General features: G+C 49.9%; 2 protein-coding genes across 3 annotated transcripts in view; one reads left to right on the top strand and one right to left on the bottom strand.

Annotated features, from left to right (window-relative positions):
* The window catches only part of LOC143958199 (alpha- and gamma-adaptin-binding protein p34-like), a 56,675-nt gene extending 44,408 nt beyond the window's left edge, over nucleotides 1-12,267 (bottom strand). For both annotated transcript variants that reach the window (XM_077467667.1, XM_077467668.1), the window contains exon 1: nucleotides 12,104-12,267. In XM_077467667.1, coding sequence (XP_077323793.1) covers nucleotides 12,104-12,245 — 142 coding nt within the window. In that variant the 5' untranslated portion in view covers nucleotides 12,246-12,267. The remainder of the gene's footprint in view (nucleotides 1-12,103) is intronic.
* Nucleotides 12,268-12,361: 94 nt separating this feature from the next.
* Nucleotides 12,362-15,263, top strand: part of LOC143958197 (IQ domain-containing protein H-like) — a 306,567-nt gene continuing 303,665 nt past the window's right edge. Inside the window, exons 1-2 of the mRNA XM_077467663.1 lie at nucleotides 12,362-12,491; nucleotides 14,966-15,085. Coding sequence (XP_077323789.1) covers nucleotides 12,417-12,491; nucleotides 14,966-15,085 — 195 coding nt within the window. The 5' untranslated portion in view covers nucleotides 12,362-12,416. The remainder of the gene's footprint in view (nucleotides 12,492-14,965; nucleotides 15,086-15,263) is intronic.

Raw genomic sequence — 15,263 nt, 5'->3', positions numbered from 1 at the left:
CTGGGCGGGTAAGTGTCCTTATTTTAAAAGTCAGCAGCTGCAGTATTTGTAGCCGCTGACTTTAAAAAAACAAAAAACGGCTGAACTCCCGCTTTAAATCCCCTTTTCTTCCCCATTCTGATGCTCGGTTTGAACTTCAGAAAGTCGTCTTCACCACGTCTAGATGCCTAAATGCATTGAGTTGCTGCCATGTGATTGGCTGATTAGAAATTTGTGTTACCGAGCCATTGAACAGGTGTAGCTAAGAAAGTATATTTGCCTTTACTAAATCAGCCCCATTGTGGCCCCTTCAAGTAACTTTATTGTATTTTTTTGAACAGATGTACCTAATAAAGTGGCCGGTGAGTGTATTTTTTTATTTTTTTCCTGTATAGCCCACACATGGTGACAGGTAAGAAGACATGTAGTGTTTTCTACATGGTTGGAGTGCTGGCATCCATTCTCTTGTTGCTCCTTCATCTTACACACAGAGTAGGCCGCGGCCCCCCTACACAAGATACTCTGGGCTCGGAGGAGGAATGACAAGAGCCCTACAGCTTCTCCTATTGACTTTGTGCCGGACCCGTCCAAACTAAAGCACACGCCTCTCAGACAGTCGTAAAACACCGAGCTGCCTTCTCAGACGTCCCGCTTCTCCAAAACAAATGTTATCCCAGGAATGCGCTTTGAACACGTGCCCTTCCGCGCCCCGGCCTACCAGAGGAGCGAGAAGTGAGCAGCGCTGCGTCGCATCAACAAAGACGTTTGGTGGCTTTTCCCGACAACAGCTTCGGTTGGCAAAAAAAAAAAAAAAAAAAAAATCGCCGCTTTCGCAGCAAGATGCTTCAAACCGAGAATGAAAAACGCACCTTTGAAGCGCAAGCACTTTTGCAGGCAAATTTGAGAAAACCGCACAATACGTTTGTTGCGCATTCCCGTTTAGCCCCGGTTCACACCAAGTGCGGCTTTGAAAATTGCGCTACTTGAATGTGCGATATATCTATTTTTATTAGCAATGGTGGCGATAGCGGGACTGCGATATTGCGGCAGACAAATTGGACACTAACTGACACTTTTTGGAAACCAGTGACACTAAGGCTACTTTCACACTGGGGCATTGGTGGTAAATCGGCGCACTATTTAGTGCCGCTTTACCGTCGTTTTAGCGCTACTATCAGCAGCTATTGGAGCAATTTTAACCCCCGCTAGTGGCTGAAAAAAAGGGTTAAAACCACCCGAAAAAAAAAAAAAAAAAAAAAAAAAAAAAAAAAAAAAATCGCACTTTGCAGGTGGGTTTGCATTGTTTTCAATGAGAAGGGGTGCTTTAGGAGAGGTAAATACACCGCTCCAAAGATGCAACCTGTAGGACTTTTTTGACCGCCCTACAAGCGCACTGCTCCACACAGCAGCGGCTGTTTCAGTGCACTTTGCAGGCGCTATTTTTAGCACTTTAGTGCCTGCAAAGCGCCTCAGTGTGAAAGCATCCTAATACAGCGATTAGTGCTAAAAAAAAATATATGCACTGTCACTGTACTAATGACACTGGCTGGGAAGAGGTTATTATCTAGGGCAGGGATCTCAAACTGGTGGCCTTCCAGCTTTTGCGGAACTACTAAGTCCCATGAGGCATTGCAAAGCTGACAGTTACAAGCATGACTCCTACAGGCAGAGGCATGATGGGACTTGTAGTTTCGCAACAGCTGGAGGGCCGCCAGTTTCAGACCCTTGATCTAGGGCAGTGGTGGCGAACCTTGGCACCCCAGATGTTTAGGAACTACATTTCCCATGATGCTCATGCACTCTGCAGTGTAGTTGAGCATCATGGGAAATGTAGTTCCAAAACATCTGGGGTGCCGAGGGTCTCCATCACTGATCTAGGGCGATCAGTTAAATGTGTGCCTAGCCAGTGCTTGTATAATATGGGGGAGGTACTTTTACGAAGGGAAGGCATAGATTCTGTGTTCCTGCTTTGCAGGAACACAGGATCCATGCCTTCCTTAATGACAGATCAATGTACTGAACAATCGACAGGTCCCGGTGGACATCGAGTCTGCAGTACCCGGCTATATACTTGATCTGGTGCACAGTTGCCGCCCTGTAGCAGTAAAACAGCTATGGTGTGGACCTGAGTGTGGTTAAAAGCTTACCACACTAAGCAGGAGAGCCCACTGTGGTCAATTCTCTAGCTATGCTGGGAACTCCATGTACACTACTCCAATGATCAGACTTGTCCTGACAAAACCCCCCCTCCCCTCCTGCACAGCCATTCAATGGGAAGCTCAGTGTACTGTTGTTTCTCCTCCACCAGCTCTTATGCGGCTGAGAACAGAGGGCATTTGATCACTTGTAAAAAGGAGGGAATTTTTTTTTTTTTTTTTTTTAAATCTGCAAAAAAAGGTTTTTCCTTCCATTCCTATTTTAAACTGAATGGGTTGTTTTGCAAAGTGATCGTTTAACCACTTAAAGTGATTGTACTCAGCACTTTGCAGTAGCTCCAGTTTATTGTGTTTCTTTCACTATACAATTGTGCTACAGCAATGGGCAGCAGTGACAGGAAACGAATGATCCCAAATGGTTGATAGGAGAATTGCAGGGATTATAGCTAGAAATGATCAGAGTAAGAGGAAGGGCGGGGGGGGGGGGGGGGGGGCAGTAAAGAAAGCTTTGACAGCCACCTGGTGGAGTAAATCTACATACCATTCACTAAGAACCAATCCAGAAGAAACAACAACCACATCAATGGAGGCGAAACACTGCAGCCTTTGGTGACCCAGGCTTTTTTGGAACTATTTGTTTACAAGTTTAAATTTGTATTTTTTTGCTACAGAATTATTTAGAACCCCCATATATATATATCCAGTTCCCGACCAGCGCACGCCGATGTACGTCGGCAGAATGGCACGGGCATTCATATTGGCGTACAGGTACGTCCAATCTTAATTGCCGCCCTGCCATCGCTCGCATGCCGGTAGAGGCCCCCGCGAGTCCGGTCACAAATCCCGCGGACTCGATCATCGTGGGCATACCCGCAATCGTCTCACGGGGCGGCTTAACGGAGAGATGCCGTTGTAAACAGCATCTCCCCGTTCTGCCTAGCAACAAGCGACGCTGATCTCTGCTCCATGTGATTGGAGCAGAGATCAGTGTTCACTAAATGAAAGCCCAACCCCCACACAGTTAGTAACACACCCCTAGGAACACTTAACCCCTACACTGCCACCCACTGGTTAACCCTTTCACTGCCAGTGTCATTTACACAGGAATCACTGCATTTATATAGCACTGATTGCTGTATGAATGACAATGGTCCCAAAAATGTGTCAAAATTGTCCGACGTGTCCACCATAATGTCGCAGTCACAATAAAAATCGCTGATCGCCGCCATTACTAGTAAAAAAAAAAAAAATTATTAATAAAAATGCTATAAAACTATCCCCTATTTTGTAAACGCTATAACTTTTGCGCAAACCAATCAATAATCGCTTATTGCAATTTTTTTTTTACCAAAAATATGTAGAAGAATACGTATCGGCCTAAACTGAGGAAAAAAATGTTTTTTTATATATTTTTGGGGGATATTTATTATAACAAAAAGTAAAAAATAATGCGTTTTTTTTTCAATTTTCGCTCTATTTTTGTTTATAGCGCAAAAAATAAAAACTGCAGGGGTGATCAAATACCACCAAAAGAAAGCTCTATTTGTGGGGAAAAAAGGATGTCAATTTTGTTTTGGAGCCACGTCGCACGACCGCGCAATTGTCAGTTAAAGGGACGCAGTGCCGAATCGCAAAAAGTGGTCTGGTCTTTGGCCAGCAAAATGGTCCGGGGGGTGAAGTGGATATATAATATATATATATATACACACATATACACACACACACACTTTTTTTTCAGCAGAGACCCTAAAGAATAAAATGGAGATCATTGTAATATATGTCACGCCATATTTGCACAGCAGTGTTTCAAATGCAACTTTAATTAATAATAAAAAAAAAAAAAAAAAAAAAAAAAAAAAACCACAATAGTTACCCCAATTTTTTTGCATAATATAAAAGATGATGTTACATTGAGTAAATTGATACCCAACGTGTCATGCTTTAAAATAACATTTGTGGAATGGTGACAAAACACTGTACTTAAAAAATCTCCATAGACGATGCTTTAAACAGTTTTACAGGTTACCTGTTTAGAGATACAGAGCTTGCACTCTAGCGGTCACGGTGATACCTCACATGTGTGGTTTGAACACCGTTTATGTATGCGTTCACTTCTGCAGACAAGCATGGAGGGATTGGGGTGCTTTAAAATTATTATTTTTTCTTATTTATTTTACTTTTTAATTTTTTTATGTTTACACTGTCCCTTTTTTTTTTTTTCTTACTTTTATACCTATTACTTGGAATGTAAACATCCCTTGTAATAGAAATAATGGATGACAGGTCCTCTTTATTGAGAGATATGGGGTCAAAAAGACCCGAAATCTCTCATTTACCTTTAAAAGCAAATTAACATTTTTTTTTTCTATTTTCACATTAAAAACGATCCCACGGGACCTCTTTTCTCTTGTGGAGAATCACCCATAGTAAATGATACCGGGTTAGGGGGCTAGATGCTGCCATAACCCTGGTTTTTTAACATCAAAATAATGACAGATCTAGACTGTGGGCGGTCGGCAAGTGGTTAAAAGTAAAATAATGCTAGACAACACCAAACTTTGTGCACTAAATAATTACATACAAAAACTTCTATTTTCAATGGCATCTCTAATCTGTCACCCAACCTGCTGCCCCTTCACTCCAATCTGCTTCCCCTTCATCTGCTGTCCCTTCACCTGCTGCCCCTTCACCCCAATCTGCTACCCCTTCATCTGCTGCTCCTTCACCCCAATCTGCTACCCCTTCATCTGCTGTCCCTTCACCTGCTGCCCCTTCACCCCAATCTGCTACCCCTTCACCTGCTGCCCCTTCACCCCAATCTGCTACCCCTTCATCTGCTGCTCCTTCACCCCAATCTGCTACCCCTTCATCTGCTGCCCCTTCACCCCAATCTGCTACCCCTTCACCTGCTGCCCCTTCACCCCAATCTGCTACCCCTTCACCTGCTGCCCCTTCACCCCAATCTGCTACCCCTTCATCTGCTGCTCCTTCACCCCAATCTGCTACCCCTTCATCTGCTGCTCCTTCACCCCAATCTGCTACCCCTTCATCTGCTGCCCCTTCACCCCAATCTGCTGCCCCTTCACCTGCTGCTCCTTGAATGAATGAATGAAATACTTGTATAGCGCACAATGCGAACTGAATCGCCTCTAGGCGCTGTGGCGAGCTTTGATCATCTGCTAAAAGAGGAAGGTCTTGAGTTTTTTCCTAAAAGCCAGGTGATTTTCTTCCAGGCGGATGTTGATTGGTAGAGCATTCCATAGCCGAGGCCCATGGACAGCGAATCTCCGATCACCCTTGGATTTATACCGGGCTTTGGGCACGAGGAGAAGGTTTTTGTTGGCTGATGGAAGACTGCGGTTTGGTGTGTAATGATTTATTTTCTCCATTAGGTATTGCGGAGCTTCTCTTTGCACGCATTTGTGGGTGAGGCAAAGGGTCTTGAACGTGATCCGATTTTTTACGGTTAGCCAATGTAAGCTCCTCAGCGAAGGAGAGATGGATTCCCAGGGTTTTTTTCCTGTTATCAGCCTTGCCGCCGTGTTTTGGATCAGTTGTAATCGCACAAGTTGATATTGTGGTAATCCTATGTAAAGCGAGTTTGTGTAGGCCAGTCGTGAATTAATGATTGTTCCAACTACCACTGCTTTGTCATTCTTTGGGATAAAAGGGATGAGTCTGCGAAGCATGTGCAGCAGATGGTGAGATCGACTGACTACAGATCCTATTTGCGCATCCATTGACATTTGTGCGTCTAAAATAACCCCGAGACTCTTCGCTTTGGTCTTTGGGGAGATAGTCTGCCCAAAGACGGTTGGTGGAGACCAGGAGGTTTTGGTTGCGGGCTTATGATTTGGGTGTAAGATAAGAAGCTCTGTCTTTGATTGGTTCAGCTGGAGGGAGTTGGTGGTCATCCAGTCCTCTATTGATTTGAGGCAGTTTTCAAGTTGTTGTTGGTGATCTTTTTTTCCATTGATCCGGAAATAAAGTTGCGTGTCGTCAGCGTAAGAGTGGAAGCAGAGATCTGAGCATCTGATGATTTGAAGGAGTGGGCGAATGTAAATGTTGAAGAGAACGGGTGACAACGGAGAGCCTTGAGGGACTCCGCAGGTGACTGCCCGAGTTTTGGAGAGGAATTTTCCTAGTTTCACTGTCTGTGACCGATTTCCTAGGAAGGACGCGAACCATTGGAGATCTATGTCTTGGACTCCGGCTACTTCTGTGAGGCGGACGAGTAGAGTATTGTGATCTACTGTATCAAACGCTGCACTTAGGTCTAGCAGTACGAGGAGACGTGGCTCTCCGTCATCTGCTGCTTCGAGGGCGTCATCCCAAATCTTGAGGAGAGCTGTTTCTGTTCCATGACCCGGGCGGAAGCCTGATTGCAGCGGGTCCAGGAGTTTGTGAGTATCCAGGTGAAGTTGTAGCTGATGTACTACAGCTTTCTCCATGATCTTAGAAATGGTGTTGAGGCTTGTAATCGGCCTACGGTTGTTTGGATCCTGAGGGTCCAGGTTTGGTTTCTTGAGTAGAGGTTTGACGATGCCTTGTTTGAGGATGCTGGGAACAATCCCTTCGTGGAATGATCGGTTTAGGAGGTGGGTTATGGTTGGAGCCACGATGTCGGAGCATTCTTTCAGTAGTTTTGTGGGGATGATGTCAATAGGTGAGGTACTGTCACGCAGTTTATTAATGATGTTTTTTGCGGTGTCTACGGTAATTGGGGGTAGTGAAAATTTTGGCGGTTGCGGTATGTTGGTGCGCACATCCTCTTTATGTATTTGCTGGCTGAGGTTGGATGTTTTCTTCTGACAAATTGTTTCCCTGATGGTTTTGACTTTCCTTCACCCCAATCTGCTACCCCTTCACCCCAATCTGCTACCCCTTCACCTGCTGCTCCTTCACCCCAATCTGCTACCCCTTCACCTGCTGCTCCTTCACCCCAATCTGCTACCCCTTCACCTGCTGCTCCTTCACCCCAATCTGCTACCCCTTCACCTGCTGCTCCTTCACCCCAATCTGCTACCCCTTCACCTGCTGCTCCTTCACCCCAATCTGCTACCCCTTCACCTGCTGCTCCTTCACCCCAATCTGCTACCCCTTCACCTGCTGCGCCTTCACCCCAATCTGCTACCCCTTCACCTGCTGCTCCTTCACCCCAATCTGCTACCCCTTCATCTGCTGCTCCTTCACCCCAATCTGCTACCCCTTCATCTGCTGCTCCTTCACCCCAATCTGCTACCCCTTCATCCCAATCTGCTACCCCTTCATCTGCTGCTCCTTCACCCCAATCTGCTACCCCTTCACCTGCTGCTCCTTCACCCCAATCTGCTACCCCTTCAGCTGCTGCTCCTTCACCCCAATCTGCTACCCCTTCAGCTGCTGCTCCTTCACCCCAATCTGCTACCCCTTCATCTGCTGCTCCTTCACCCCAATCTGCTACCCCTTCATCTGCTGCCCCTTCACCCCAATCTGCTGCTCCTTCACCTGCTGCCCCTTCACCCCAATCTGCTGCTCCTTCACCTGCTGCCCCTTCACCCCAATCCGCTTCCCCTTCACCTGCTGCCCCTTCACCCCAATCCGCTTCCCCTTCACCTGCTGCCCCTTCACCCCAATCTGCTGCTCCTTCACCTGCTGCCCCTTCACCCCAATCCGCTTCCCCTTCACCTGCTGCCCCTTCACCCCAATCCGCTTCCCCTTCACCTGCTGCCCCTTCACCCCAATCCGCTTCCCCTTCACCTGCTGCCCCTTCACCCCAATCCGCTTCCCCTTCACCTGCTGCCCCTTCACCCCAATCCGCTTCCCCTTCACCTGCTGCCCCTTCACCCCAATCCGCTTCCCCTTCACCTGCTGCCCCTTCACCCCAATCCGCTTCCCCTTCACCTGCTGCCCCTTCACCCCAATCCGCTTCCCCTTCACCTGCTGCCCCTTCACCCCAATCCGCTTCCCCTTCACCTGCTGCCCCTTCACCCCAATCCGCTTCCCCTTCACCTGCTGCCCCTTCACCCCAATCCGCTTCCCCTTCACCTGCTGCCCCTTCACCCCAATCCGCTTCCCCTTCACCTGCTGCCCCTTCACCCCAATCCCCTTCCCCTTCACCTGCTGCCCCTTCACCCCAATCCGCTTCCCCTTCACCTGCTGCCACTTCACCCAAATCCGCTTCCCCTTCACCTGCTGCCCCTTCACCCCAATCCGCTTCCCCTTCACCTGCTGCCCCTTCACCCCAATCCGCTTCCCCTTCACCTGCTGCCCCTCCACCCCAATCTGCTTCCCCTTCACCAGATGCCCCTCCACCCCAATCTGCTTCCCCTTCACCAGATGCCCCTCCACCCCAATCTGCTTCCCCTTCACCAGATGCCCCTCCACCCCAATCTGCTTCCCCTTCACCTGCTGCCCCTCCACCCCAATCTGCTTCCCCTTCACCTGCTGCCCCTCCACCCCAATCTGCTTCCCCTTCACCTGCTGCCCCTCCACCCCAATCTGCTTCCCCTTCAGCTGCTGCCCCTCCACCCCAATCTGCTTCCCCTTCACCTGCTGCCCCTCCACCCCAATCTGCTTCCCCTTCAGCTGCTGCCCCTCCACCCCAATCTGCTTCCCCTTCACCCCAATACACCAAAACAATGTTGGTGTTATGGCAATAAAGTGATATGATATTTGTATTAGTTGTTATGCAAAAGTAACAATACCACAGAGGGTGCGATCCAAAATGGATATGAAGGAAATGGTTCTATCATCATATCACTCCTCTGTTTCATGCGCCAGTGCCGGGGTTTTCCCTCTTATCTGAGGTGGGATCCACTGGTGTAGCAGTGAATCACAGAGGGGGTGTGGTTCTAAGAGCTAGTATGGATGTTGCTCAGCTTTCGAGCAACCGGTCCTCATGTTAGGAACCGGACACCCTGTGCTCCCCCCGGTATCTCTGGTAGCAGCTCCAGTGTCTCCCCAGTGATCTCTGGTGTCTCTTGCCTCCAGCTCTCCATTCCACTCCTGTGTGCTCCCAGTGATCCCAACAACCTTCCAGCCCGCACCTCAGGCCAGGGTCACCCCCGGACACTCTGATCCACACTCCGGAAAGGGGTGAACCCCGCACACTCTGATCCACACTCCGGAAAGGGGTGAACCGGGCACACCCCGACCAGGTCCAGGGTGACCCCAACCAGGTCCAGGGTGACCCCCCGCACACTCCGACATGCACCCCGGCCCCTCCAATCTGCACTCCAGAAAGGGGTAACCTGGTACACTCAGACCCCAACCAGGGTGACCCCCGTACACTCAGACCCCGACCAGGGTGAACCCCCGTACACTCAGACCCCGACCAGGGTGAACCCCCGTACACTCAGACCCCGACCAGGGTGAACCCCCGTACACTCAGACCCCGACCAGGGTGAACCCCCGTACACTCAGACCCCGACCAGGGTGAACCCCCGTACACTCAGACCCCGACCAGGGTGAACCCCCGTACACTCAGACCCCGACCAGGGTGAACCCCCGTACACTCAGACCCCGACCAGGGTGAACCCCCGTACACTCAGACCCCGACCAGGGTGACTCCTGTACACTCCGACCCGCACCCCCGGAAAGGGGTGACCCCTGTACACTCCGACCCGCACCCCGGAAAGGGGTGACCCTTGTACACTCTGACCCGCACCCCGGAAAGGGGTGACCCCTGTACACTCTGACCCCAACCAGGGTGACCCCCATACACTCAGACCCGCACCCTGGACATCGGTGAACCCCCGTACATTCTAACCCAGACCAGGGTGAACTCTGCACACTCCGACCCACACCCCCCCCTCCCCCCGGACCTGGGTGACCCCTGTACACTTTGGACTGTAACTTGTTCCAGGGTGACCCCCATGCAATCTGGTCTATACGACGGTGCAGTTCTGATGCCTTTTTTGTCTTGATGGGTGGAGCGTTTTTGAAACTGTGCACCAAAGATGCATGCAGAGCTTTTTTTAAAAAAATATATAAATTTAAAAAGCGATGAGAACAGTTACAGCGGATTGCGGCCTATGTAAGCGATGCATTCCTCCGCTGCCCCCTTTTTTTTTTTTTTTTAACTCGTTTTCCACGTGTTACACAAAGAGCAGCAAATTCACCTGAACGGTCTTACATGCGCCAAAGACATTTCTGTACCTTTTCGGACGCGGATCGTTCCGTGTTTATTCAGCCCCCCCATTTGCCGCGCTGCAAAATGTGCATCTACCTTCCCCAGGGGTGCAAGTAGCAATTAATGGCAAAGCATGCTTCCGAGACGCAGTGCAAAGCGCCCTTTTTTTCCTGTGCGATTTGTCGGGTGTCATCGGAGGAATGAATGAATGAAATACTTGTATAGCGCACAATGCGAACTGAATCGCCTCTAGGCGCTGTGGCGAGCTTTGATCATCTGCTAGAAGAGGAAGGTCTTGAGTTTTTTCCTAAAAGCCAGGTGATTTTCTTCCTGGCGGATGTTGATTGGTAGAGCATTCCATAGCCGAGGCCCTTGGACAGCGAATCTCCGTTCCCCCTTGGATTTATACCGGGCTTTGGGCACGAGGAGGAGGTTTTTGTTGGCTGATGGAAGACTGCGGTTTGGTGTGTAATGATTTATTTTCTCCATTAGGTATTGTGGAGCTTCTCTATGCACGCATTTGTGGGTGAGGCAAAGGGTCTTGAACGTGATCCGATTTTTTACGGTTAGCCAATGTAAGCTCCTCAGTGAAGGAGAGATGGATTCCCAGGGTTTTTTCCCTGTTATCAGCCTTGCCGCCGTGTTTTGGATCAGTTGTAATCGCACAAGTTGATATTGTGGTAATCCTATGTAAAGCGAGTTTGCGTAGTCCAGTCGTGAATTAATGATTGTTCCAACTACCACTGCTTTGTCATTCTTTGGGATAAAAGGGATGAGTCTGCGAAGCATTCGCAGCAGATGGTGAGATCGACTGACTACAGATCCTATTTGCGCATCCATTGACATTTGTGCGTCTAAAATAACCCCGAGACTCTTCGCTTTGGTCTTTGGGGAGATAGTCTGCCCAAAGACGGTTGGTGGAGACCAGGAGGTTTTGGTTGCGGGCTTATGATTTGGGTGTAAGATAAGAAGCTCTGTCTTTGATTGGTTCAGCTGGAGGGAGTTGGTGGTCATCCAGTCCTCTATTGATTTGAGGCAGTTTTCAAGTTGTTGTTGGTGATCTTTTTTTCCATTGATCCGGAAATAAAGTTGCGTGTCGTCAGCGTAAGAGTGGAAGCAGAGATCTGAGCATCTGATGATTCGGAGGAGTGGGCGAATGTTAATGTTGAAGAGAAAGGGTGACAACGGAGAGCCTTGAGGGACTCCGCAGGTGACTGTTCGAGTTTCGGAGAGGAATTTTCCTAGTTTCACTGTCTGTGACCGATTTCCTAGGAAGGACGCGAACCATTGGAGATCTATGTCTTGGACTCCGGCTACTTCTGTGAGGCGGACGAGTAGAGTATTGTGATCTACTGTATCAAACGCTGCACTTAGGGCTAGCAGTACGAGGAGACACGGCTCTCCGCCATCTGCTGCTTCGAGGGCGTCATCCCAAAACTTGAGGAGAGCTGTTTCTGTGCCATGACCCGGGCGGAAGCCTGATTGCAGGGGGTCCAGGAGTTTGTGAGTATCCAGGTGAAGTTGTAGCTGATGTACTACAGCTTTCTCCATGATCTTAGAAATGGTGTTGAGGCTTGTAATCGGCCTACGGTTGTTTGGATCCTGAGGGTCCAGGTTTGGTTTCCAGGAGAGGACCGCACGGACGTTAGCGACACTTATTTACGTTTCAGGGGGCGCTACTATTAACCCCTCCCCCTACCATCCTCCATTGGGGGGTATAATTATTAGTCATGGGGTAACTCAGGTTGGGATAGTTGGGGGGTCATTACACCCAGACAGGCCTCTATCATTGGGTGACAATACAGACTACGCCAGCCCCACCCCCCCAGTCCTTCCTACCCCTTCCCCGGCTTACCCGTCACCAGCTTCTCCTCACTGAACCCGGCATCGCAGCTGGTGAGAAGCACACAAGGCACAGAGTCCATGGCTGCCTCCGCTGTCCCTTCCTGTACGGCTAAGGGAACTACTTCCGCATGGCAACCGCCCAACTTCCGCATGGCAACTGCTCTGCTTCCGCCCGACCTTGCTCGTAGCAGCCGCTGCGCTTCCGCCCAACCTCCTCATGGCGGCCGCTGCACTTCCGCCCGTCTGGGGCTTCCTCCCTCCCCTCAGTCGGGATTGGACGATTCCGGCTTCACGTGGCTCGGCCCACTAAGCGTCCCGTCACTATGGTAACGAGCGCATTCTCCGAATCTCCCCCCCTCGCTATGGCCGCCGATCCCGTGGGGCTTCTCCTGGTGCAGGTACATCGACAAGGGAGGCATTCAAGGAGAACTTTAAGGCAGCACGTTTTATTTCCACTATAGATAGAATAATGGAGAGTTATAGCCCTCTGCCAGGTTTGTTTTATTGTTTTTGTCACCTGTGTCCCCATTGGGGAGATTTCCCTTCACTTCCTGTCCCATAGCCACAACAGGAAGTGAGAGGAAAACTTTCCAAAGTGTCACCAGAACTCGTGTCCCCCATTGTAAGATTTCCCCTGTATTCCTGTTCTGGGGGCAACTCTAAATTTGGGATTTTTTTTCCCAGTTGGCGTCACCAGGACAAATAGAGAGGGAGAATCTCACCAACGGAGACACCGACAGCAATAAAAATCTGACAGGGGTTCTAATCCCTCTCTGCTCCATCCAAAACTAATGTAGAAATAAAGGAAAAACTTTTTTATTGTTATATGTGTCCCCATTGGAAAAATTTCCTTCACTTCCTGTCCCATAACCACAACAGGAAGTGAGGAGAAAACCTTCCAAAGTGTCGCCAGAACTCGTGTCCCTCATTGTAAGACAGTGATAATAACCGCTCAGTTATATCTCTATCTGACTTTATCCAAAATGTTCTACTTTCATTTTGGTAATCACAATATAATACATCATTTTTTTTGGTAGAATATAGGCGGCACTGATAGGTGACACTGATGGGCACTGATAGGCAGCACTAATGGGCACTGATAGGCAGCACTGTTGAGCACTGGTAGGTGGCACTGTTGGGCACTGATAGGCAGCACTAATGGGCACTTATAGGTGGCACTGTTGAGCACTGATAGGCGGCACTGTTGAGCAGTGATAGGTGGCACTGATAGGCGGCACTGAAGGGCACTGATAGGCAGCACTGATGGGCACTAATAGGCGGCACTGATGGGCACTGGTAGGCAGCACTGTTGGGCACTGATAGGTGCCACTGATGGGGGCACTGATAGACACTGGTAGGTAGCACTCATGAACACTTATAGGTGGCACTGGTAGGCATCACTTATAGGCACTGGTAGGCAGCACTGATGGGCACTGATAGGCAGCACTGATGGGCACTGGTAGGTGGCAATGATGGGCACTGATAGGCGTCACTGATGGGCACTGATAGGCGTCACTGATGGGCACTTATAGGCGGCACTGAGGAGCACTAATAGGCAGCACTGATGGGCACTGATAGGTGACACTGATGGGCACTGATAGATGGCACTGAGGAGCACTGATAGGCGGCACTGATAGGCGGCACTGATGGGCACTGATAGGCGGCACTGATGGGCACTGATAGGCAGCACTGATGGGCACTGATAGTCGCCACTGATAGGCAGCACTGATGGGCACTGATAGACAGCACTGATGGGCACTGATAGACGGCACTGATGGGCACTGATAGGCGACACTGATGGGCACTGATAGGCAGCACTGATGGGCACTGATAGGCGGCACTGATGGGCACTGATAGGCAGCACTGATGGGCACTGATAGGCGGCACTGATAGACAACACTGATGGGCACTGATAGGCGGCACTGATAGACAGCACTGATGGGCACTGATAGGCGGCACTGATGGGCACTGATAGGTGGCACTGATAGACAGCACTGATGGGCACTGATAGGCAGCACTGATGGGCACTGATAGGCGGCAATGTTGGGCACTGGTAGGTGCCACTGATGGGGGCACTGATAGACACTGGTAAGTAGCACTCATGGACACTTATAGGTGGCACTGGTAGGCAGCACTTATAGGCACTGGTAGGCAGCACTGATGGGCACTGATAGGCAGCACTGATGGGCACTGGTAGGTGGCAATGATGGGCACCGATAGGCGTCACTGATGGGCACTGATAGGTGTCACTGATGGGCACTAATAGGCGGCACTGAGGAGCACTAATAGGCAGCACTGATGGACACTGATAGGTGACACTGATGGGCACTGATAGATGGCACAGAGGAGCACCGATAGGCAGCACTGATAGGCGGCACTGATAGGTGGCACTGATGGGCACTGATAGGCAGCACAGATGGGCACTGATAGGCAGCACTGATGGGCACTGATAGGCGGCACTGATAGACAGCACTGATGGGCACTGATAGACGGCACTGATAGACGTCACTGATGGGCACTGATAGGCGGCACAGATGGGCACTGATAGGTGGCACTGATGGACACTGATAGGCAGCACTGACGGGCACTGATAGACAGCACTGATGGGCACTGATAGATGGCACTGATGGGCACTGATAGGCGGCACTGATAGACAGCACTGATAGACAGCACTGATGGGCACTGATAGGCGGCACTGATGGGCACTGATAGGCAGCACTGATGGGCACTGATAGGCGGCACTGGTAGGCGCTCCATAAAAAGTACATGAATGCTATATTGGTGTATAGGGGAGTTGGAATTTAGAAAACCAAGAAAAGTGTAGAAAGGTGAAGGTACCCTTTACAGATCCATGCAATGCCCTCTTCTTCAGGTACAGAACGATCTGGAACATTTGAAGAAGAATCTGGGGAACTCCAATCACCAGAATGGGGGCGTGGTGGACATCCGGACTCTGGAGACGGCAATACAAAGGACGGAGCACGGAATAAAGGTGACTGAGGAATCTCTGCTCTCTGTTAATAACATCAAAACCCAACTCCGACCAAAACAATTTCCCCCTTGGAGTGGGGCTGTGCCCGCGCCGCTCAGGGTAACCGCTCGCTTTTCTTGTCTAGGGAAGAGGAGAGCGGAGATGAGCTTGCCTAATCCTCCCGTCACCAGACCGGTCC

The sequence above is a fragment of the Lithobates pipiens genome, unplaced genomic scaffold, assembly GCF_037356315.1.
Source record: "Lithobates pipiens isolate NorthernLeopardFrog02 unplaced genomic scaffold, aLitPip1_a1.2 Scaffold_6, whole genome shotgun sequence".
In the NCBI taxonomy this organism is placed as follows: Eukaryota; Metazoa; Chordata; class Amphibia; order Anura; family Ranidae; genus Lithobates; species Lithobates pipiens.
Note: the sequence above shows the minus strand (reverse complement) of the source record. Positions and strands in the feature narration are given on the sequence as shown.